The sequence below is a fragment of the Antedon mediterranea genome, chromosome 10 (assembly GCF_964355755.1).
Source record: "Antedon mediterranea chromosome 10, ecAntMedi1.1, whole genome shotgun sequence".
Classification (NCBI taxonomy): Eukaryota; Metazoa; Echinodermata; class Crinoidea; order Comatulida; family Antedonidae; genus Antedon; species Antedon mediterranea.
In genome coordinates, this window is record NC_092679.1 from 21,907,987 (window position 1) to 21,934,144 (window position 26,158).

General features: G+C 35.5%; 3 protein-coding genes across 3 annotated transcripts in view; 2 read left to right on the forward strand and 1 right to left on the reverse strand.

The window, feature by feature from the left end:
• Nucleotides 1-771: 771 nt before the first annotated feature.
• On the forward strand, nt 772-5,742 carry LOC140061005 (sphingolipid delta(4)-desaturase DES1-like). The gene is made up of 3 exons (XM_072107392.1): nt 772-990; nt 2,108-2,853; nt 3,514-5,742. The coding sequence occupies exons 1-3, from the start codon at nt 858-860 to the stop codon at nt 3,673-3,675; spliced, it is 1,041 nt and encodes a 346-aa protein (XP_071963493.1). The 5' UTR covers nt 772-857; the 3' UTR covers nt 3,676-5,742.
• A 2,967-nt stretch (nt 5,743-8,709) lies between these two features.
• On the reverse strand, nt 8,710-13,990 carry LOC140061006 (uncharacterized). Its single transcript, XM_072107393.1, has 7 exons — nt 13,902-13,990; nt 13,398-13,524; nt 12,789-12,982; nt 12,321-12,578; nt 12,111-12,176; nt 10,194-10,467; nt 8,710-9,944 (listed from the first exon to the last, which is right to left on the reverse strand). Exons 2-6 carry the CDS (start codon nt 13,521-13,523, stop codon nt 10,197-10,199), a joined length of 915 nt encoding a protein of 304 aa, XP_071963494.1. The 5' UTR covers nt 13,524; nt 13,902-13,990; the 3' UTR covers nt 8,710-9,944; nt 10,194-10,196.
• A 115-nt stretch (nt 13,991-14,105) lies between these two features.
• Nucleotides 14,106-26,158, forward strand: part of LOC140061003 (U3 small nucleolar RNA-associated protein 25 homolog) — a 36,068-nt gene continuing 24,015 nt past the window's right edge. The window contains exons 1-10 of the mRNA XM_072107390.1: nt 14,106-14,558; nt 17,005-17,053; nt 17,305-17,386; nt 18,066-18,131; nt 19,086-19,262; nt 19,891-19,976; nt 20,570-20,662; nt 20,888-21,010; nt 21,669-21,754; nt 22,033-22,095. Of these exons, the coding sequence (XP_071963491.1) occupies nt 14,389-14,558; nt 17,005-17,053; nt 17,305-17,386; nt 18,066-18,131; nt 19,086-19,262; nt 19,891-19,976; nt 20,570-20,662; nt 20,888-21,010; nt 21,669-21,754; nt 22,033-22,095 (995 nt within the window). The 5' untranslated portion in view covers nt 14,106-14,388. The remainder of the gene's footprint in view (nt 14,559-17,004; nt 17,054-17,304; nt 17,387-18,065; nt 18,132-19,085; nt 19,263-19,890; nt 19,977-20,569; nt 20,663-20,887; nt 21,011-21,668; nt 21,755-22,032; nt 22,096-26,158) is intronic.

Sequence of the window (26,158 nt, forward strand, 5' to 3'; positions counted from 1 at the left end):
ACAAAATCCTTTTTCACTTTATTTTTAAATGTCTTTATGGCTTTACTGACTGCTCTTCTGTCATCCAGAATCTCACTATCAATCCTAGACATACTGAAGACCTCACTTTTAATCATCTCTTTTCTCGAACACTGGCCCTTCGTAATTCTATAAACCGCTTCCCTAAACTTTGGTCTCGGTTACCTTCCTCATTACGCCAATTACCTGTTACTGAATCTTTTCCTCATCTTTTATCATCTATTGACTCTTTCCTTCTTGATAATTATCTTTAATTATTTTTTATTCAAATTTTTTTGTATATCATATCTGTTTTGTTTTTTCTGTATACTCACAGCTTTATACTTTATTTGTTTATAAAATTATATAATTATTTTAGTTAAGATCATGGGACTGCTGACTCTTGTAGTTACAGTAATCGTATTACTTTAGCAGTCCCTGACCAATTCATCTTTGTACATTGTATATTATGTTTTGTTGGTCAAATAAATAAATGAAATGAAATGAACTCCACTGTACTCCTATGTTGACCAGTGATTAATTATTTTGTATATAATATTTATCACTGATGATAACGAAGAATAAAATGGTTCAACACATTTCAGAAAAAAACATTAATATTTTTTTAAAGTTTGTAAATTTACAATGGGAACGTACGTCCACACAGTACACGTGGTTATAAAAAAAACAATAAGAAACCACCAATCAAGTTACGTCTTGATCGATAAACCACGCCCACTTTACTTTGAGTGGAGTGCGCGTATCCAGATAGCAACCAACCATGAGCAGACGACCTTTGGACTGGTGGTAAGTAAGTAAACCACGCGCGTTCTGAACCGAAGTGAAGACCCAAAGACATCATGGTGAATAGTTTATTTACGCCTTGGAAAATAAAAAGTATAATGGGAGGGGTTGTTGGTACGGTTTCAAGAGATTCATTCGAATGGACTTACACCGAAGAACCGCATTTTTCACGCCGAAAAGAAATGCTGAGTAAGTTGTCCTAGATTGTTGTTTACTTATTAATATTACTAGGCCGTTATGAATGGAGCGGGATCTCTGGATTTGGTAACCTGATACGAATCCACTGAGGTACAATCAATTAACTATTTAGGAGGAATGTTGTAGGCCTAGCCTTTTAAATAAAGAAAAACAAGACAACTTCGCGCTTTATTGTTGCATTTTAAAGATTTAGAAATTTAGTTTAGAGATTTAGTACAAGAAAATCCATATGGCATTGCATTCATGCTTTCTTTCACCATTGAAAAGATCGATATTTACTATCTTACCACACTCTATTGATAACGCAAGCAAACATGCGGTGGTGACGAACGTGGATTTTGTGTTTGTTTTTGCATTGCAAGATTAGAAATACGGAGTACGTGACGTCGGACTTGTCATACATTTTAAACCGGTCGATGATATAATTTTCTTTTCATCACAGTTTAGTCTTATTAATAATTAACTGTTAATACAAATTTTAAAATCAACTTCCCCCTACCCATACATACATTCCATAGAAAAGAGCTAGCCTGTATTTGCTCCTACTAATAACTAGGCCTACATAGTTTATCATGAAATTAAACCAGGCATGTTATTTCCCTTTTTATGCTTGATGATGGCCAGCACCACATATCCATCTTGCATTGTGATTGGTCAATAGTTTTAACATGTGGTTTTCGATACCATTGGCAATATGATGCCTAACTTAACAGCGATTTGGAAAAGAACTTTTTTATTACAAGTTGTTAGAACTCTTAAAATAACATTTTTAATATAATTTACATATTGACCAATTTCTTATCTGACCCCCTGTATTATGAAATATCTATAATTAGTCTTATCATAATCTCATCAATCAAACCCAAACTTGTCTTGTGAAAGTCATAAAATCAAATTTAGGTCAAAGTATAGAGATCATTAGCCACTGTAGCTTTATATAAGTTCCAAATATTCTCACCGCATATCATCGTGTGTATATAAAGTACAATTAATAAAGGTTTTGGTTTTAATACTATATATGTGGTATGTCATTTTATTTTTTAAAATTTTGTCCAATGAGTTTCCACAGAACATATTAAATATCCAATTTTATTTACTTTTTCTTCAGAAAAATATCCTGAAATTAAAAAATTAATGGGCCATGACAACAACATGGCAATGATTATGGTTGCTATGGTGATAACCCAGGTAATAACGTGTTACCTAATACAGGATGAATCTTGGTTGACGGTTTTGATTGTCGGTTACTGCTTCGGCGGCGTTGTCAACCATTCAATGACTCTTGCACTCCACGAAACGGGGCATAACCTACCGTTTGGGCACAGCAGACCATTGCGGAATCGATTGATTGGTTTCCTAGGCAACTGCGTCATTGGTGTCCCCATCTCTATATCATTCCGTCGTTATCATCACGATCATCACCGTTACCAGGGTGAGGATAAACTTGATCCAGATATACCATCAGATTTGGAAGGCGTACTTTTTCGTAATCGCTTCACAAAAATGATATGGATGATTCTGCAACCAGGATTTTATGCAATTCGACCGTTTTTAAAGCGTCCGAAAGTGCCTTGTAAAATGGAGTTTTATAATTTATTGGTGCAGCTTATATTTGATATTGCAATAATTTATTTTATGAACTGGAAAGCATTGGCTTATCTGTTTTTCGGAACTGTACTCTGTATGGGGATACACCCATTGGCTGGTCATTTTATTTCTGAACACTATTTATATGCTGGTAATGATGAAGAAACATATTCTTATTATGGTCCCTACAACTACATTGCATTCAATGTAGGCTACCACATGGAACACCATGATTTTCCCAACATACCAGGACCGAAATTACCTCTGGTAAGACATTTTCTTTTTTTTGTATATCGAGTCTGGATATATAAATTTTTTTATAAATTTTAAACGAATGACATAATAGTGTACTACAGTAAAACCCTGCTTTGGGACAACTCTAATAATGGGACACCTCTATTAATGGGACACCTCTATTAATGGGACATCTCTATTAATGAGACACTATTAATAGGACATCTCTATTAATGGGACACACCTATTAATATTACATCTCAATGGGACACACCTACTACAGTATTAATGGGACATACCTATTAATGGGACACACCTATTAATGGGACATACCTATTAATGGGACATACCTATTAATAGGACATCTCTATAATTGGAACACACGTATTAATGAGACACACCTATTAATGGAACATACCTATTAATAGGACATCTCTATTAATAGGACATCTCTATTAATGGGACACCTCTTTTAATGGAACACCTATTAATGGGACATCTTTATTAATGGGACACACCTATTAATAGGACATATCTATTAATGGGACACTCCTATTCATGAACACTTATGTGTGAAACAAACAAGGAGAATATGTTTAAACATTACATACCCTTCCCTCTATTCACTCCTATAAAAGACGCATCGGAAATAAAATATATTATAGGCCATAAAATCAATGTTCTTTCTTTCAGATTAGAAAAATTGCACCTGAATATTATGATGACTTACCGTCACATGACTCGTTTGCAGCTGTGGTTTGGGATTTTATAATGAATCCACAAAGTGGACCATTCAATCGTATCAAACGGCCAGCGTCCAAGGATCCTACAACACCTGATCCATGGGTTATGTAAGCATCCAAGGATCCTACAACACCTGATCCATGGGTTATGTAAGCATCCAAGGATCCTACAACACCTGATCCATGGGTTATGTAAAGACTACTGTACGGGGCACGATTAAAACAATGACATTTTTGTTGCTTAATTTTCAATTAATGGTATATTGTCCTCCAATTGTGGCCCACAATTATATTTAGGATACACTTTTTGATTTAAAGTGGGATTTCTATACCATAATAATACTACTATACTGTATATTATGACCGAGCAGTAATAGTTCCATGCTCGAGTATATCCAACCCCTATTTAGGCTAAATTTGGACATAAGACTTTGTAAATTCCATTCTTAAGGCAATCCGAGTATAATCCCATTTTTGTAAAATGTCATACCCGGGCCTACTTGGACTACACTCAGGCATATATGGTGTATATTTCGCACTAAATTATTCAATTTTGTTATATTTTATGTACAAATTTAAAATTTAGGTTTTAATAGAAAAATAAATTACATAACTTTATTTACCCATGGTTAAGTACAGTATTTAATTAATTAGCAAGCCAAAATGATATAAACAGTTAGTTTAAGTTTTTTACCCTTATTTAAGCATGGTCTATCTTATTTCTTCAGCACCTTGATGCCTTTCTCCAAATTTAAGCTCTGTCTACACTATCAAACTAGTTTGACAACAAAATTGTGATGTGCCCAAATATAGTATTGATATACCTAAATATGGTATTGATATGACGTCATCATGTCCATAATATGGGCACAATTTGTTGTCACATAAAGTTTGGTAGTATAGACAGAGCTTTACAACATGCCTACTGTGTGTATACAAAACAACAAAGAATATTGATCATGCTATATGGTACTTCACACTTGTTTTGGTGGTATTCAAGTTGTAATCACACTTCAGTAATGGTAACTGAATAAGTTATTGTTGATGATGACCATTTGTTGAGGCATTACGCTTAGGAAGTAAATGGTTTGAAATGTTTTTAAAAGTATTCAGTTTAAATAATACTCTGTTATATACTCATATTGAGGTGTTATTTTTATGGAAAAATATTTTTACTGGTTATAATAAAATCTGCCAAATTGTTCAGGAAGTATATAATCTCTATGTTTTAAGAATATATAATACAATTTTTAAAGGATGAATAGAATATTTGAATGACAAACTCTTAGAGAACGAATAGAATCCAGGCCTTTGAAAGAAGTTATAAGCTAGGCTTTAAAGCATTAAGTATGGTATGCCTGCTCATGTACGTTGGTTTATTTATACTTCCAGTTTGTTGCATATTGTTTTCTCATATTCACATCATTTATTTATGATTTAATTCAAATTCAAATTAGCTTAAGTATCCGTATCCGTCTTTTTATGTTAATTGTGTTCAATATGGATGCACCACTTCTTGTGTGTGCCACCGATGTAAAGGTGCAATTTCCAAATAAATTGATTGATTGATTGAGATCTAATACTTTATGCTCAAATGGCTTTCTATGAATATTATATATTATTTATATTATGAGTATTTTATAGAATAGTACTTTATTGTTAGGATATAATAATGTTATTATAATAAAGGTATTATCTATAATCTCTACACCAGGATGTGTATGGCAACCGAATAATGGTTGACCATCTTTTTTACAAGTTTATGTTATGAAAAAATATACATAAAACAGTGGTTGTACCTTTGATGTTTTTACCTGTGCATACTGTTATTCACTCATAAGCCAGAATTGGCTGATCTTGTGTTAATCAATTCTGATAATTAAATGAATAAAATCAAATAAAATAAATTATAATTGTATGTTATTGCAGTAATCAAATGTAGTTACTGCAGTAACTGACAGTAGAATCATTTTGACAAGATTCATATTGTTCAGCTACAATATAATGCTGTTTCAGGTGTTGGGTGCATGTTGTAATCTAATTGTCTGTATATAAATTACAAATATTAACTTTTATAGAGATTTTTATAGATTAATTTGGTGACTATATATCGACTATATCGAATGTAATTGTTATAAATTATTAATTAATTTTGATAAATAAATTATATGTGTATTTTGGTGACTTTAATCAGATTATTCATTTTTATAAATTAAAGAACTGGTTTGACAAATGAAGTAGCTTCAGTTTTCACTTAAGCACACTTAACTATCTTGACTTAAGCAAAAAGATAGATTACACCAGCTTTGGTTTTCAGTACTAGGCACTGGATTAAATTCTACCTTTAGAGCGTAGTAGAACCACTAAATACATCATAGCCAGGATCGACAGCTATGAACGCTCGCTGGCTAAAACCAGGGCCCAGAGTATGAGCAGTCTAATGTTGGAGGGCCTCTTAGGAGTGCTAAGCCTGGGTCCTTTGCTTCCTGCGTTCACCACTGACTATGTAGTGGAACCATAGCCAGTAGCGACAGATGTGATTGCTCACTGGCTAAACCCAGGGGCCCCAGATCTTAAAGCGTGGTTCCCACTAGCGACGCAACACAAGGACGTAACGAAACGCAAGTGAATTGACCAATCACAAGCGATGGCTTATTCGCTTGTGATTGCTAACTGTCTACAACTTCGCTTGTCATTTGGTTAAAATGCTTGCGTTGCGTTTACGTCCTTGCGTTACGTTCTAGTGGGAACCAAGCTTAAGGGGTCCCGGAGTATGAGCAGTCCAATGCAACTACAGTGTTGGAGGCCTCCAAGGAGTGCTAAACCAGGGGCACCAGAGCTTGAGCAATCCAATGCAAATACCCAGCATTGGAGTGCTAAGCCAGGGGCCTTTGCTTCCAGCATTACGCCACTCACCATACCTAAGTATGGCTTATTTTCCAATAGGCATTTGTGTGTTGGATCATTTCTGATCCAGCCCTGAAATGCTTCTCAACTTGAATCAACACTAATAAATGCTGGTATGTATTATGAAATATTGAATATTGAAATAATCTGAAAATACAGCAACAAGCCATACAATTTAATTTGAATAAAGAGTTGTGTACATGTACCAAGGCAGTAAGATTGCATGTACTAAAAAATGCTGGTACTACTGGATAATGCATATGAATAATATATACAGTATTGGAATATTATGAAAATAAAGCAAGTCAACTACAATACTATAACTATAATTATGTAATGTAGTACAGGCCTACCAAAAGATATGTCCCTTTTCTGTCCTTTTAAGTCAAATAATGATTTTTTTTTTGTTTTTTTTTATGGAAGGGAATAACTTTATTAAAACTGAAATGGTCTATTCAACAAATTTTATTATTCTTTATTTTTTATGTGTTTAGGGAACAATACATCTGTAAATCTCTGTCTACACTACCAAACTAGTTTTACAAAAAAAAAGTGTGGCCAAATATGGTAGTGATATGGCCATATATGGTAGTGATATTACATCATGTCCATGGGCACATCACATTTTTATGTCACAAATAATTGATAGTGTAGACAGAGCTTAATAAAAAGATACAATTAATCACACATTTGTATACACAATATATTATTGAATGCAAATGCTCTTATTGAGATCAGTGCGATTGTGCAATACTGTAACCTTAATATTAGATATGCAATTTATTCTGCATTAAATTATGTATTCAGAATTTAAAATATTATTTGATATATGCAATCATATTAATAAGCTGCATTTCATACAGCTTATTTCTTAATCAGACTAATTGTTTAGGTATCCAAGCAACCAAACAAAATCTTTTTCAACTCTTTTCCTACACAACCAGGTGCATCAATAGGAAAGAATCAATCAATAGCCAGGAATAATCAGTCACGGTTGAATAGACACAAGGAGATTACTTTATAACTGTAAGGTAAATTGTCAACATTTTTTCAATCAATAATAAGAGCTGATAAAGAATAAGCAGTGTTCTCTCAATATAGTCTGGCAAATTAAGTGGAATACCGAATTATTGATACTACTGTATTATTTATATACTACAAGATATCAGTAATCCACTAAATACAAAGATGTCAAATCATATTGTACTTCGTCTCTCCAAAAATATAGCCTTTGATTTCTCTTTGTCTATGTTTATAATGGCTAAGCCTAACCTACCACTACTAGAAAAGTGTTTATTTTATGCATAATTTTCTTACGCCAGTTTTAATACCAGTTGGAGTAAATTTAAACCGGCAAATCTGGCTGGCAAAACCTGCTTCGCGAGAAGAAGAAACCTTGGGTTAGGTTGGTTTCATTATAGTCTAAGCGCTAGATGGAAATTGGGCTTAATAATAATTATAAACATTTTGGCACATATGGTGTGTCATACACTTTAGCTGGAATGGCATGTACACATTAAATACGCCAACTGGTGTTGCTTGTAAAGGAATACCAACAAAAAAGACAACAGCTTGCATACAGTTTAAATGTGGCGTTAACTAGAGCATATAGATAGTATCAAGCTATGTCTACACAATCAAACTAGTTTGACAAAAAAAAGTGTGAAGTTCCCAAATATGGTAGTGATATGACATCATCATGTCCATATTATGGGCATATCATATACAGTTTTTAAGAGTGTAGACAGAGCTTAAGATTTGAGTTCCGCACTAAATCAGTTACGTAGGTTTTGATGTCGATTAGGCTAAATTTGTTGAAAAGAACATTCTGCCACACACATAGCATGGCATAACTGTAATGCTTGAGCTTGAATAAATTCCTGTTGGCAGCACTACTAGATAAAACAATTCAAGTCTGTAAAATAATATTGTAATTCTAATTGCAGATGTTGGGAATGTGACTTTGGATTTCCACATTAACAACATACAACCAGCATTGGCAGCACTGGAGCAAAAGTTTAGGGCAACCTCTTTCAATGCGACAGGTATTAAGCTGTATCTACAATATCAAACTTTGTGACAAAAAAAATGTAATGTGCCCATATATGGACATGATGTTGTCATATTACTACCATATTTGGCCATACTGTATCACTACCATATTGGGCACTTATTTGTCTATTTTGAAAGTGTAGACAGAGCTTAACTCTTATTTATAAGTACAGCACATACAACAAAATTAAGTTCACATCCATGGTCTTTTAATTAAAAAAAAAAGCTCTACATAGCCAACAATACAAATAAAACAAAAAGATCATTCTGAGAAATATGACTAACCCATCAATGGTTCCGATTATAGTGTGCATTTACATTGATTAATGCTAATATTGTATTGAACCATATAATTACCCTTTCACACAGAGATGACACACTGGACTAAGTCATGTTTACACTCGACAATTCTGAGTTACTAAACAACCACAAAGCAACAAATCACATGTATGCATACTAACTGTAATTAATTATCAAACAAACCCCACTTAAGTTGCATTCGCACTAAGAATAAATGCAAAATGATCAGTTTTTCTAATTTAAAACAAAGCAATATAAAGGGATAGTACAGTAACATGATCAATTAATATATACAATGTACTCCTTCATCCAAAATACTTTTACGATACAAAATGGTTTAAAATTTACAAATTGTCTAAGAACGGTTGCCGATAATCTTCATAACATTATCTTGTCAAATAAAAAACAGTTTTTTAATTGGGATAATATACATTTATTGGTAGTTTATACAATTTCTATAACCCGGAGTATTTCATTATCTAGAACATGCATATTTGTTCTATTGAAGAATCAACTATTATATAACAGTAGATAAATTTATGAAACCTTTATAAAGGCGTATTGTAAACAACCATCCAACGGGTATTAAGTATAGTTGCAACTACAAAGAAACTAGGCGTTGAATTGGTTCCAATAAAGAGAGATTCCAAAAAGATTTGTCTAGGATAGTTAATGGGTACAGTAAGCGTAAGGCCTGAATATATACATTATAGTGGCTGGAAGTCAAGTAATGACGGGAGACTAAACTTCAGTATTTTGCCTTGTTTAATTATACTTAAGACCAAATAATTAATTTTTGATTGGTTTAATTAACATAATTATGATATTTAGATATCCACTTTTTTTTTAAACATGAAATGTGCAAAAAACAAACAAAATACTATCTCTTTTTGAGACAGTGTGTTTTTTTTTATTATGTAGGCCTATATTTGTTACATATCTGAGTATTAATAATTATAACCAAGTTTGAAAAATGTACACTTAAAATTAATAAACAATTGTTTTCAGTATGTCCCTACAATACAGCTAAAAACGTGACAAGCATTGATTTGACAAATCTTTTTCATCGGTTGCTCATTTATCATTTCAGATTACTACTTTGAAATGAGTTTCTCGCACGATCTACAAAACAAAAAAGCAAGATTTACGTCAATGTAAAATCAGGTACAGAATCTGTTTTTCAGTTTTAAAAATCTGTTCTTAACTTGCATTACAAATCACAATGTGAAACGGTCTTGACGAGATTGTGAAACACAATGTGAAATGGTCTCAACTTGTATTGTGAAACACAATGTGAAAATAGTCTTAGCAAGATTGTGAATCACAGTGTGAAACAAGATTATACATTTACATTACATTACATTTACTTACATTTTAGAAGTTCACATCTTCTGTAAAGTTAATGCCAGGTACATTAGAAGTTTGCTGATGCATGTAATGACCATTCTCTGGCATTCGTTCTGCTTCTTCGAACTTTCTAGGCATCGGTCGCTTCCCTTCACCCATGCGCCTGTAGTACTCCAAGTCTCGCGGCAACGGCTGACGCTCACGGAATTCTTCTGGAGGTGGACGGCGATATTCTTCAGGTGCTCGTCTGTATTCTTCCTGCGGCGCTCTTCGGTAGCCCGCACCCGATGGGGAAAGCCTGTTGTAGAAGCAAATCAAGAATTCTGGGAATGGTGGGAATGGTTGTACTTCCATTCCTAGAAAAAAATGGTTAATTTCTGTTAACTGAAAATCAAAACAGTAGTGTTAACGCGTAAGGTGCGACTCTGGTGTCAAGTACACAGCGATGAGGCCAACATTTTAAAGTTTATTTTAAGTCCCCAACTTCAAAAATTCTGCTCGGCAGAACACAAATCGCTGTTCATTTATATCGATCTTTAACCACAATGCATAATTCGAGCAACAATATTGAAAATTACGATAAGCTGTCGATTTTTTTCGTCAGTTAAAAACGATAAATCTGCGAGATACAGTAGTTTTACCGATAGCAAATACATAATCCGTTGCAACATATTTTTAAAGCTGAATTCTGTTTTTATACATTACCGTACCGGGCCGCAGTACATTTAAATACCGAAGGCACCCGTGTCGAACTTGATTTCTTGCTTGACCTGTCCAAAGTTCTCGATAACTTTTAAACACAATATTGTACAACTCATCGTCATAGTCCAATTGATCCACGAGGATTCTTTTCATCTTGACATGCCCATGTCAATCATACTTTGTGAATGTTCATTGTTCTTCGATGTTATCCATTGTACTGCGATACGTGATGTTGAGTTGCGGTGTTTTCCGATCCATGAACCACGATGTATCATCCTGCGATTATTTCCATCGTTTTTTCTCGCATCAGTTTAAACAAATTTACTTACTATAACATTTTTATTACTAATCTGGAAAAGTTCATCTTCGGAAAAGAAGAATTTTAAATGATCTACGCAACGACATAAACACATTTCTATGTTAATGTTCGAAAGCTTAGTGACTTTAATCTTTGATGATAATGCTAATGTAATAGACAGTAGAACTCCTTTGGGACACCCCTTTTCAAGAGACAAACGAAAAGATGCCTGAACGCTTCGGCCAGCCCACATTCAGAGAACACGTTTTTTAAACGGCCCTTTGGTCGTGAAGGTGTCCACTTAATAGGGGTCCTACTGTATTTGAAATGTATTTGTGAGAGCTTATGGTGAGATAAAAGATTATTCGAAATTTTATAGGAAATGTTTCTGTACACATTTGCATATTTAACAATAGACACACAAACTGGGATATTATTTAATGCACACAAAACCATCTTCTGTTTAAAAGCGCGAGGGCACGGCCTACTTGAAGTTGACGTCTTGACGCACAACACGACTCGTGACATACGCGTTCATAAAATGAAGATAATATTGGATTAAAAAAACAGTTTCAACGAAAACAAACTTCATTAATAAAATATCAAATTGTGAAAACATTTTCTAAATGCACGAGTGATTATTAACTATGATTTTACTATTTATAATTCTTCACAAATAATGACTGTACGAATATGGAATAATAGAACATTTTATCGAATGGAAAAGAAACCCTGGAGGAAATCTTACCTTACGACACCAAAAATAAATGGAAGATTTAGTCTTCGAAGACTTTACCCATACCCCACCATTACTAAGTGCCAATTGACGAGGAAATAAATTCCATTATGTGGAATTAAAACTTAATGGCAGGTTTTTTATCAATTAAGGTCCCAACCCTTTCCCAATACGGGAACCACCTAAAAATGAACCCGTTGCCTACCTTCTAGAATAATCGTAATACGGATCCCTCGCCGGCACTCTTTCATAGTAACGATCATAGTATTCTCTATGATTGAAAAACAAAAGGTTTTTGGATTTAATTGTAAAGAAAAACAATACGCATGAAGACACTAATATCCCTATCGTGTCAGTTAATGACCATATTAGGAATATTCATGGAGTTTAAAATATGAAGAAACTAAGTTTATACCTTGTTGGAGAAAATCGTCGTCTGTAACCAGGAGGGGTAACAGGTCGTCTCATGGGTGGACTACGGCTTCGATCTCTGTAACCATAGCCTGGCGGAGGCATGGGGCGCCTGTAGTAGTCGTCATAATAGTCATAACCATAACCTTCTCTCATTGGAGGTTGAAAGAAATCGCCATTTGAGAAACCGCCACGTCCACCACCTCTTCCCCCTCCTCCTCTCCCACGACCACGCCCTCTACCCCTTCCTCTTGGTCCACTACTGCAATAAATACAAAATGTTTACATGTAAAGAATTGGTAAGCCAGTTAAGGATTTAGCAATAACTATTGTGCTGGGATATACAGTACTACATTAAAAATGATATGCCAGCTTTGGCTCACTTAGCATACCAATAACCGCAGATAAAGGACTGTGCCTTATATGTGCAAAAATAATTTTAACCGTCGAATAAAATAAATAAACAAATTACCCATCTTTATTTGTTGGGCATTCACGTGAAAAATGGCCAGTTTCTCCACACCTAAAACACTCGCCCTTTGACCCTATGCCAGGATTTTTATGTACTTCAGTAGTGGAATACTGAACATTAACTTGGCAGTCTCCCATCATTGAATGATGTAGGGCCATTACTGCTCGTTCAGCCTCGTCTTCATTTTCCATATGCTATTATTAAATAAAAAAATTGCAATTGTTGTAAAATATCAAGTTAATTATAGGAGATTTTCTGATCAGTGTATAAAAGTGCATGAATGTATGAGAAAATTGTTATTGAAGGATTTTGGATCACATGATATTCAATTAAATATTCTGTTGAACTATTAATTATGTCATCGAGAATGCAATGTACGAGTAATTATTTATTACATTTTTTTTGCATTATCTACTTTGCATCTAAAGTAAAATTGGGGCAATGCTTTTTCGAATGGTTAAAAGTGAATGACGAAAATCTGTTCATTCATCATTATTTGTACCAACCACTGCAGTTGCGATTAATAATTCAATTAGTAATTACTGAAAAGCATACATCTGAAATTGAGAATAGCCTATATATTAAATTAATTATTAAATCATGACGTACAACAAAACCATAATTTCTTAAGACATCGCACTCAGCAACTATACCATACTGCTCAAAGCTTTGTCGCAACTTTTGACTCGAATAGCCATTTGGTAAATTTCCAACGAACAACTTCTTCTTTACCATTCTGAAAATTTGAACAAAAATAATTATTAAATTCAATTCTGACAAAAATTTAACAAAGCAGCCTATGCCTCTTACATGGGCGACGATTATATAGGTTAAACTTAGCTTGGATTTGACGTTCACGTAATCAAATAGATCATATAGGCTAGCCTAGCTAGGCTACTCTGTATTTTCTCTTTACCACGCACCTGCCCCACCGACCACGCGGTGAGATTACCATGCGGCGTAGCGGTGGACCCAAACCAAGCAACAGAACTTTTGGTTTTAATTTATAAAAACCTTCATATTTATTTAATTTCTTAAAAATTAACACCAAATCAAACACTAAATACTCAGTATATTTCAAAGTATTACATTATCCTTATCTAAACAACTTACGTGACTATCTTACGTTGAAATAGAAAGAAATTAAGATGTAAACCACGCTTCCAACACCTCTCACGAAAAAAGCGCACACAAAGATTGGATATAGATCCGTTCGCGTCTGTCGGGCAAATAGCAAATTAGTGTTGCATTGTGGGACGGTTTAAAGTCACATGCTGGATGATGAAACATTATAATTTTAATTAATTTGTCATTCATTTATTTTGTAAAAATTAAAGCAGTAATAATTAGATCAATCTAAATAATAATATTAAAATATATGTTGTAGTAAATAAATCAATTAATTGATTCTACGAATAATTTTGATAAACAAAAATTTTGTATGGAAACAAGGGTCACCTCACTGATACCTGGGTCACACGTTGTAAACATGAAAATAAAAAACGTGTGTGTGTGGACGATGATCGTCGAGGATAGCCTAGCCTTAGGATCGAGAGCAAGAACTCTTTTAAATAGGGCCTAGAATATAATAGAATAAATAATGAGAGGGAAGGGAAAACGACAGAGAAATAAAGGAGGAATGCGTGGTCGTGGCAGAGGTAGAGGTTCGAAAAAACGACGTGTTGACATCGGTCAACAGCAACGACCAGAAAACCACAACTTCACGGCTGGGAGTGCACTCCAGGCGACGAATTCACACGGGGCAACTCGGTAAGTCGTGGTGGTCAGTTCGACCCAAATGTAAATAATGACATGTATTGACGGATGCTAGTCAAGTCGCCCCATACAAAGTCGCCCCTTACACAGTCGCCCCAAAACAAAGTCGCCCCATCGCAAAGTCGCCCCATCGCAAAGTCGCCCCATCGCAAAGTCGCCCCAACGCAAAGTCGCCCCATCACAAAGTCGCCCTATCGCAAAGTCGCCCTATCGCAAAGTCGACCTAAAACGTTAAAAAATAGTTTACAAGTGCGTAAAATGTTGCAATGATAGTCTCAGGTCACACGATCGGCACGCACCCCCATCAGAGAGGAAGCCCCCGACTAATCACTCTGCGGTCGCACTCTAACGTGCTAGCTTACAAGAGGGAAACCCCCGTAATTACTCCGCCGTTACAACGCACCATCTGAAGATGCGGAAACCCCGCCGGAGTTTTACGATGATATCAGTCGCGTTCGAAATCGGTTGCGTTTAATTTTGGTCGCGATAAAATGATGTTATACGATCTAGATTATTTTTACTTTTGGTTGATGAATATTTATTATTATTATTAAGCCTATATTAATAATTTGTAAACATAGTTTAAGATTATAGTATTATCCAGCATAATGTCATTTAACAATACATAATTATTTAAATGTGAAATATTTTATAGGAAACGTAGGCTACGTCTGTGTCTTTTATTTTATATGCAACAAATTACGTAAAACAATTTATTTATAAACATTCAGTTTACTATTATATACATAACAATGAACATTGATTGGAAAGGCAATGAACATTGATTGGAAAGGCAATCCCATCATTATATCCATTATAAAATTGCATCATATCACCACTATATGTCGTAAATGATGACGTGCGTGTGTGTATTCGTCGTACGTCCGTCGTGTACGTATTATTCCGTGCCTCTTCACTGTCTTGTTTAATTTAAAATTAAATAAACACCCGATATTTATTAGGCATGATAATTAGAATGTTCTATAACCAAAAGGGTTGAAAAGAATTTCTTCAGTAAAATTATCATTGTGCTGTTGAATAAAAGGCGACTCGCCATCTGAAACATTCTCTGAAACCAATCGGAGCTGCGCCTTCGGGTATCTGTTTCCTCACAGCTGCTACGTCTTTCTGCTGACCGTCGGGGATTTCCCTTTTTAAAAAACACGCACACGATACTGTACGATGGTTTTTCCATGGTCAAAATGTAGCGTTTTAATTTTACTAAAATACCTGCATGTAAAACAATCATATCGGCGATGAAATCCTTTTTTTTTTTTATTTCTTCATTTTGAAAAGTCATTATAAAATTAAGACACATAACTTGTCAATAAATGCAAAATGATCAATAAGTAGCCTATAACACTCATTGTCTCACAACACTGTTATTTTTTTAACTACTGTAAATCTATACGAAGGCCTACTACACATTTATACATTTATTATATTATCCTAAAAAATTAGCTGGTATCCACGCGTAGGTTGAAGAAAGATTCGTAATTTTGGCTCTGGTAACTAATTTTAAAATCATATTAAATTAACATTTTCGAAACTATAAATCAGGGATAATCTTTTTAGGGACTATTTTTTTAATGATTTTTAAAAAGCACATCACTCCATTAAAACCTGTAAAATAAAAATTAAAACACAAATTATGTATACAATAGGATAAACATTATAATGTATACGACATTTAGCGCGACCAAAGTAACAACGCAATCGATATCAAACGCACCCAAAACTCATCTCTTCAGAGAAGCATAATCGCACGCTACTACTTGCACAGATCTTGGAAAACACAGCGCTTTGAAACCTTTGTCTCTTGCGCTTTATAAATGTTATTTATTATTATTATTATTAAAACCGTGGGCGACTTTGCAATGGGGCGACTTTGCGTTGGGGCGACTTTGCGATGGGGCGACTTTGCGATGGGGCGACTTTGTAATGGGGCGACTTTGCGATGGGGCGACTGTGCCGGGGCGACTTTGTTTTGGGGCGACTTGGTATGGGGCGACTTTGCGATGGGGCGACTTGACTGAATCCCGTATTGACATGATAATCTTTGGGTTTTATGATATAAAGTGTTATCAAGTACATGCTAACATAATATTAAATGTTATTGTGATATTTGATAAATTTAATTGTACGTTTTATACATTTTTTAATATAAAAAATAAAAAACTGTTCAACTACTGACTGATTCTGTTTTTCCTGAAACTCCTGAAGACCCTCCTCTGTGATACTGATAAGTGATGTTGTTGTTGTTGACACGTTGTGATGAATGACAGGGAAAAAATATATAAAAGTTAAATTTAAACTAAAGAAAGCATCTTACCTTAACATACTTGACTGTCAAGTTGACATCATTTCAAAACCCTCCCAGGCGATACTGGTATTATTTGTAATTTACCAAAAAATGATTAATTCATTTTATTGTTTACAGCAATTTGAAGAGCAGAAAAGTTCCACCTTCATTGCTACAGCAAACAGAAGTAAGAATAATGACATTTATAAATTGTAATAATATAATAATCAAAGTTACAAATTACAAATATATTTTTTAATTTATTTATGTTTGTCATGTTTTAGTTTGGTTGTGATAAATCAATTAGACAACCTAATTTTTTCTTAGCTAACTTTTAATGTTATGTATTAAAATAATTGTTTTGTATACAATTTTCATTTTTATCATTCATACTGTATGGATATTAATTTTGGATATAACTCATTTTACCTTTTCTAGGAAAATTGGAGTTCAGAAAGTGAGGATGAAAATCCACTTTATCAACTTCTTTCATCATTTGGTGACAGAAAATTGACAAATAGTAGGTTTAAAAAATGAAAATAGAATTTTGTTTTCATATGCATCCAACAGAGAGTAACTTGCCAATTACAGGATGGATACTATTTTATAATTTTTCTCATTAGTCTTATTGTTTGAGCATTGGGAGTGGAGTTGTGAGTTTCAACCCTGGGACCAAGTCAGGATTGAACCCTGGGAATAAGTCAGTATTGAACCCTGGGACCAAGTCAGGATTGAACCCTGGGACCAAGTCAGGATTGAACCCTGGGACCAAGTCAGGATTGAACCCTGGGAATAAGTCAGTATTGAACCTTGGCATTGGGTCAGGATTGAACCCTGGAACCAAGTCAGGATTGAACCCTGGGACCAAGTCAGTATTGAACCTTGGCATTGGGTCAGGATTGAACCCTGGGACCAAGTCAGGATTGAACCCTGGGACCAAGTCAGGATTGAACCCTGGGAATAAGTCAGTATTGAACCTTGGCATTGGGTCAGGATTGAACCCTGGGACCAAGTCAGGATTGAACCCTGGGACCAAGTCAGGATTGAACCCTGGGAATAAGTCAGTATTGAACTCTGGCATTGAGTCAGGATTGAACCTTGCAATTCAAAGGCAAACATGTTACCACCAAGCTACAGCTCCACTACTAGTTTACAATACCAATTAGATATTTTCTTATTTTCCTACTTCTACTACTCAGCTGGCCAGTATGAAGATGTAGATGAGGAAAAGGAAGAAGAAGATTCAAGTATTTATAGTGAAAATGGTAAATGTTTTAAATACTGTAAGGCCATGAGCAGGCAACACAAATTCAGTTGAATACATTCTAATAATTATCCATCTGTCTGGTAAAAAAACTCTAACTTTGTTCGAACAACGCTTTTGTTTATAAAACAGTGCATTCAAACATATACAATACAGTACAGTTACAAAAATAAATTGCATCAAAGCCAAACATATATAAACTGTAAGAACAGCAGCAAATACATTTAAATATATAAAAATAGAATTACAGCCAATATTTAAAGCCCCCTTCCCTACGTTTTTTAGATCTAATTTAAGATCACAAACTATATTTAATGTAAAAATAATACTATATGGTCCTATTGCGATAACTTTTTTCATCTTTAAACGGTTAAAAATACGGCTATAAATCCCAAAATGCATTGCGCGCGGATTGATATTTTTGTTTTTCACCTGTAATTCGCCCACTTTTCGATCGATCGTGAGGCCAAAACAAATGGAAGACTCCTAACTTTTCAGCGAAAATACCGGGTTTTGCCCAATTTGTATCAACGGAGTCTGGAAAAAATAGAAAGACAATTAATGCAGCAACTATACAACGTCAGGCTAGGTATATAGCTAGCGTACGATGTTCGTACGTTACCGATGTTTACCAGCTAGGCCTACAAAACTAAGCCTAGCTAGGCTAGGCCTAAGACCGTCCACGAGAGGTCGATCGCCGCGAGCTACTTAGGTAGTGCATTGTTTCTCACTTTTTATCATAATTTACCATAAAACGTACATTTAAGACAAGGAATGACATGGTTTAATGTTTTTAAAGTGATATATATGTATTATTTTCCAAAAAACGTCCAAAATTGCAGGGAAGGGGTCTTTAACTCAAAGTGGAGATTTTTTCAAGCCTATTAGTATTAGTTAACTATTTGAAAAAGATTATTTTTTATAGCAAGTTTTTTTCTTCAAATATTTGTTGCAGATGTAGATAGTATTGAGAACATAGATTTGGAAGGTAAGGAAAATATAATTGCAGATGATGAAGAGATTAATGATTTAGAAGATGATAGTGATGAGGAAGATGAAGACATCGAAGATGAGGATGCAAAAATTAATGAAGCATTTTCAACTGAGGAATTAACAGCAGATGACTACAAGGGTAATTTTCATCTGAATTTTTCCAACCCAACCGTTATATGATCCTGTTACAAATTCATTTTCAACTTATGGTATTTGTTGCCAGTTATGAATTCAGCAACTACCTACCTATTTAACCAAGATCATTAAGAGTGTGTTTTAGGTTTTGAACTTCTGATCATGGGATCAGGATTTCAAATCAAACGTCAATCATTTCGTTTTCATGTGGCTATACTCACATATCGATTGGCATTTGATTTTCCTGGAGCAGAACCGTGCCGGAACAGGTGTGAAAACCCCTTTATGCTTGCTTGTAATTTGAAGCAAGAAACTTTACTTATGTTTGTCGCTCTTCACACAGGTTTAAGCACAATTGTGCTGATAACTAGCTGCATAGAGCTACATTCACACTAGTTTCATTTCACAGAATGGAAGACCGCACTGAAAATAGGCAATCATATACAGAATTAAGCGTCATCCATTCCGATGGAACAAATCTAAATGCAGCTTTTTTATGTGTGCTGTCCATACAGATTTGATCCAATGACGCACAGTAATAGTGTGCAGCTTTGAATAACAAGTGCTATATAAGACATGACATGATTATTAATAATAACTTAGAATTACAATTATATAATATTATTTTATAGACCCCTTTTTCAAAAGAGTTAATCACACCATGACCCAAGAGGATGTAGAAAAGCTAAAGAAAAAGGCAAATGCTACTGAAATGAAGGTAAACAACAAGAACTGTAGTGTGGCTAGCCAATTTATAACAGTTCTAGACATTGATTAAAAATGCAAGCGACAGACTGATTAAATATAAGTTTACTTTACTGTGTCATAAAACGAATAATAAATGTTTTGTATTTGTTGAATTGGGAAATTTTCATCAGCGAGAGAGCCACTAAGTGCTCAGTCATTTGACATAAACATGCATTTCCCAAAAAAAGCAGTTTAGTATAGAGCTTCACAAAACACACACTTTATCTTAAAGACATATTATGTTTTTTACATGCCTATAAAGCTAGTTAATTCAGCTATTAAAAGGTGTAATTTTATTGTAATCTTGTTAATGAACTAGTATGTTAAGGCTAACATTAGTGTCACTTTGTGAAAACACGCAATCTATTTAATGCGTGTAGTGTCTATAGCCGCATTAGTGTCACTTTGCGGCGGCGCCTACGATATTGCCGCCTTGTTCAATAGTAAATAAAATCTTTTAAATAAATCTTTTAACTCATGAAAATAGTATTCCCTGTCGTTTCATTATTTGTATACAGCGTGTATTTTGTAAAAAAAATAAATTGTGTTCTTTGTTTATTTCAGTGGCCACAGCTGGGTAAATTGAAATTCTACACACATGAAGAAAATGATTCACATCCAAGAATATATAAAGAAAAATCACTAGCCAAGCTTTATGTAAGTTAGTAAAGATTGAGAAATCTCTGAAATTTATCCTCAAAACTGAAATTGTCTGTGAATATGGAATCTCTGAAATTTGTCCTTAAAACTGAACTTGTCTGTAAACACGAAATCTCTGAAATTTGTCATGCTCAAAACTGTACTGTCTAAAAAGATGCCCAAACGTGGCCAAAAGTTCAAATGAGTTTGTGTGCCTAAAACAGTCTTGTTTTCCTTACCCAGGTCCGCAAGAAGGTATCGGTGCGATGGTCTGAACTCAATCAGAAGCAGCTTGAATCTGATACACCTGAAGAGATGTTTTGTCCCTTGCAAAGAGAGGTCTTCTCTATCATGAACAACTACAATGCAAGTATATCTATTTTGAATTTCACCCTTTTTCGCACCTGCAAAATGTAACTTGTAACCAGGTTTGCATCGTGTGAAGACAATTTTGTGGAAAATCTCTCAAGATTTCACAAGGGACCTCTCTGAAATTTCGACAAGAAAAACACAGATGAAAGGTATATTCTTGTTTAAGATGTTCCGAGTTCTTACTGCACGCGCATGTATTGCAATGGTATTAAACTGACCAATCATAGCACTCAAAAAGCGAGTAACTATGTTTCTACCAAGATTTCTCGCAGTATATAAACCTGTAATAAATTGGGAGATCAAACCTGGTTACACAAGTTGTAACAATTTATTCAGATGTGAAATGTTAATAGTCTCAAAAACTTGCTTAAACTTTCTCGTTTTGTTTAAATGATGATGTATTACTGGTAATCCATAAGAAGCAACAGTTAAATCAATTCTAATAATATAATTTGTATATAATTTATTTATAGCGATAAATTAATTGATCATTTATTCTTATGAATTCTTAACAAATATAACCATTTAAACAATGGTTTTGCATTCCATGTGCTCTTGTTTTACATTTCACATAAATTACGCTTTTCAGAAATTATGAACAGTCTATATGAAATCTCTTAATTGTTGACTTTTTTTTTTTTCAATTCAACAGGATATTTTATTTTGCAATAGGACACATGTAAATGCCGAAGAACTCCGCAATGCATACTGTCTACACGTTCTCAATCATATGATTAAGTGAGTTTTACTATGTTTTTTATCTGTGTAATATAGAAAAACAAATTGAATGGAGATATTATTTAACTGATTTTCTACTAATAATTATATAGCCTTGCTAACAGAAAAGTATGAATAAAAAATGCATGCAATTTCTACAAACATGTAATTCTCAATTACAAAAATTAAAGCCAATCTTATATTTCGTCAAAGTTTTGACATGTCAGGCTTAGGCGACATTTTTTAAAGATACATTAACTATTCTTTGTAATGATGATTTTTGTTTTTTGACTTCATAGATCCAGACAAGTTGTACTAAAACACAACACTATGTTGTCTCAGGATCCAAATCTTGATGCAGAGTAAGTAAAATGTGAACCAGTTTGGTTATTGTGAACCAGCTTGGTTATTGTGAACCAACTTGGTTATTGTAAACCAGCTTGGTTATTGTGAACCAGCTTGGTTATTGTGAACCAGCTTGGTTATTGTGAACCAGCTTGGTTATTGTAAACCAGCTTGGTTATTGTGAACCAGCTTGTTTATTGTGAACCAGCTTGGATATTGTGAACCAGCTTGGTTATTGTGAACCAGCTTGGTTATTGTGAACCAGCTTGGTTATTGTGAACCAGCTTGGTTATTGTGAACCAGCTTGGTTGTTGTGAACCAGCTTGGTTGTTGTGAACCAGCTTGGTTGTTGTGAACCATCTTGGTTATTGTGAACCAGCTTGGTTATTGTGAACCAGCTTGGTTATTGTGAACCAGCTTGGTTATTGTGAACCAGCTTGGTTATTGTGAACCAGCTTGGTTATTGTGAACCAGCTTGGTTATTGTGAACCAGCTTGGTTATTGTGAACCAGCTTGGTTATTGTGAACCAGCTTGGTTATTGTGAACCAGCTTGGTTGTGGTGAACCAGCTTGGTTGTGGTGAACCAGCTTGGTTGTGGTGAACCAGCTTGGTTGTTGTGAACGAGCTTGGTTATTGTGAACCAGCTTGGTTATTGTGAACCAGCTTGGTTATTGTGAACCAGCTTGGTTATTGTGAACCAGCTTGGTTATTGTGAAATAGCTTGGTTATTGTGAACCAGCTTGGTTATTGTGAACCAGCTTGGTTATTGTGAACCAGCTTGGTTATTGTGAACCAGCTTGGTTATTGTGAACCAGCTTGGTTATTGTTAACCAGCTTGGTTATTGTTAACCAGCTTGGTTATTGTTAACCAGCTTGGTTGTTGTGAACCAGCTTGGTTATTGTGAACCATCTTGGTTATTGTGAACCATCTTGGTTATTGTGAACCATCTTGGTTATTGTGAACCAGCTTGGTTATTGTGAACCAGCTTGGTTATTGTGAACCAGCTTGGTTATTGTGAACCAGCTTGGTTATTGTGAACCAGCTTGGTTATTGTGAACCAGCTTGGTTATTGTGAACCAGCTTGGTTATTGTGAACCAGCTTGGTTATTGTGAACCAGCTTGGTTGTGGTGAACCAGCTTGGTTGTGGTGAACCAGCTTGGTTGTTGTGAACGAGCTTGGTTATTGTGAACGAGCTTGGTTATTGTGAACCAGCTTGGTTATTGTGAACCAGCTTGGTTATTGTGAACCAGCTTGGTTATTGTGAACCAGCTTGGTTATTGTGAACCAGCTTGGTTATTGTGAACCAGCTTGGTTGTTGTGAACCAGCTTGGTTGTTGTGAACCAGCTTGGTTGTTGTGAACCATCTTGGTTGTTGTGAACCATCTTGGTTATTGTGAACCATCTTGGTTATTGTGAACCAGCTTGGTTATTGTGAACCAGCTTGGTTATTGTGAACCAGCTTGGTTATTGTGAACCAGCTTGGTTATTGTGAACCAACTTGGTTATTGTGAACCAACTTGGTTATTGTGAACCAACTTGGTTGTTGTGAACCAGCTTGGTTGTTGTGAACCAGCTTGGTTGTTGTGAACCAGCTTGGTTGTTGTGAACGAGCTTGGTTGTTGTGAACCAGCTTGGTTGTTGTGAACCAGCTTGGTTGTTGTGAACCAGCTTGGTTATTGTGAACCAGCTTGGTTATTGTGAACCAGCTTGGTTATTGTGAACCAGCTTGGTTATTGTGAACCAGCTTGGTTATTGTGAACCAGCTTGGTTATTGTGAACCAGCTTGGTTATTGTGAACCAGCTTGGTTATTGTGAACCAGCTTGGTTATTGTGAACCAGCTTGGTTATTGTGAACCAGCTTGGTTATTGTGAACCAGCTTGGTTATTGTGAACCAGCTTGGTTATTGTGAACCAGCTTGGTTATTGTGAAATAGCTTGGTTATTGTGAAATAGCTTGGTTATTGTGAACCAGCTTGGTTGTTGTGAACCAGCTTGGTTGTTGTGAACCATCTTGGTTGTTGTGAACCATCTTGGTTGTTGTGAACCATCTTGGTTATTGTGAACCATCTTGGTTATTGTGAACCATCTTGGTTATTGTGAACCATCTTGGTTATTGTGAACCAGCTTGGTTATTGTGAACCAGCTTGGTTATTGTGAACCAGCTTGGTTATTGTGAACCAGCTTGGTTATTGTGAACCAGCTTGGTTATTGTGAACCAGCTTGGTTATTGTGAACCAGCTTGGTTATTGTGAACCAGCTTGGTTGTGGTGAACGAGCTTGGTTGTGGTGAACGAGCTTGGTTGTGGTGAACCAGCTTGGTTGTTGTGAACCAGCTTGGTTATTGTGAACCAGCTTGGTTATTGTGAACCAGCTTGGTTATTGTGAACCAGCTTGGTTATTGTGAAATAGCTTGGTTATTGTGAACCAGCTTGGTTATTGTGAACCAGCTTGGTTATTGTGAACCAGCTTGGTTATTGTGAACCAGCTTGGTTGTTGTGAACCAGCTTGGTTGTTGTGAACCAGCTTGGTTGTTGTGAACCAGCTTGGTTGTTGTGAACCAGCTTGGTTGTTGTGAACCAGCTTGGTTGTTGTGAACCATCTTGGTTATTGTGAACCATCTTGGTTATTGTGAACCAGCTTGGTTATTGTGAACCAGCTTGGTTATTGTGAACCAGCTTGGTTATTGTGAACCAGCTTGGTTATTGTGAACCAGCTTGGTTATTGTGAACCAGCTTGGTTATTGTGAACCAGCTTGGTTATTGTGAACCAGCTTGGTTGTTGTGAACCAGCTTGGTTGTTGTGAACCAGCTTGGTTGTGGTGAACCAGCTTGGTTGTGGTGAACCAGCTTGGTTGTGGTGAACCAGCTTGGTTGTTGTGAACGAGCTTGGTTATTGTGAACGAGCTTGGTTATTGTGAACGAGCTTGGTTATTGTGAACGAGCTTGGTTATTGTGAACCAGCTTGGTTATTGTGAACCAGCTTGGTTATTGTGAAATAGCTTGGTTATTGTGAAATAGCTTGGTTATTGTGAACCAGCTTGGTTGTTGTGAACCAGCTTGGTTGTTGTGAACCAGCTTGGTTGTTGTGAACCAGCTTGGTTGTTGTGAACCAGCTTGGTTGTTGTGAACCAGCTTGGTTGTTGTGAACCAGCTTGGTTGTTGTGAACCATCTTGGTTATTGTGAACCAGCTTGGTTATTGTGAACCAGCTTGGTTATTGTGAACCAGCTTGGTTATTGTGAACCAGCTTGGTTATTGTGAACCAGCTTGGTTATTGTGAACCAGCTTGGTTATTGTGAACCAGCTTGGTTATTGTGAACCAGCTTGGTTATTGTGAACCAGCTTGGTTATTGTGAACCAGCTTGGTTGTTGTGAACCAGCTTGGTTGTGGTGAACCAGCTTGGTTGTGGTGAACCAGCTTGGTTGTTGTGAACCAGCTTGGTTGTTGTGAACCAGCTTGGTTGTTGTGAACCAGCTTGGTTATTGTGAACCAGCTTGGTTATTGTGAACCAGCTTGGTTATTGTGAACCAGCTTGGTTATTGTGAACCAGCTTGGTTATTGTGAACCAGCTTGGTTATTGTGAACCAGCTTGGTTATTGTGAACCAGCTTGGTTATTGTGAACCAGCTTGGTTATTGTTAACCAGCTTGGTTATTGTTAACCAGCTTGGTTATTGTTAACCAGCTTGGTTATTGTGAACCAGCTTGGTTATTGTGAACCAGCTTGGTTATTGTGAACCAGCTTGGTTGTTGTGAACCAGCTTGGTTGTTGTGAACCAGCTTGGTTGTTGTGAACCAGCTTGGTTGTTGTGAACCAGCTTGGTTGTTGTGAACCAGCTTGGTTGTTGTGAACCAGCTTGGTTATTGTGAACCAGCTTGGTTATTGTGAACCAGCTTGGTTATTGTGAACCAGCTTGGTTATTGTGAACCAGCTTGGTTATTGTGAACCAGCTTGGTTATTGTGAACCAGCTTGGTTATTGTGAACCAGCTTGGTTATTGTGAACCAGCTTGGTTATTGTGAACCAGCTTGGTTATTGTGAACCAGCTTGGTTATTGTGAACCAGCTTGGTTATTGTGAA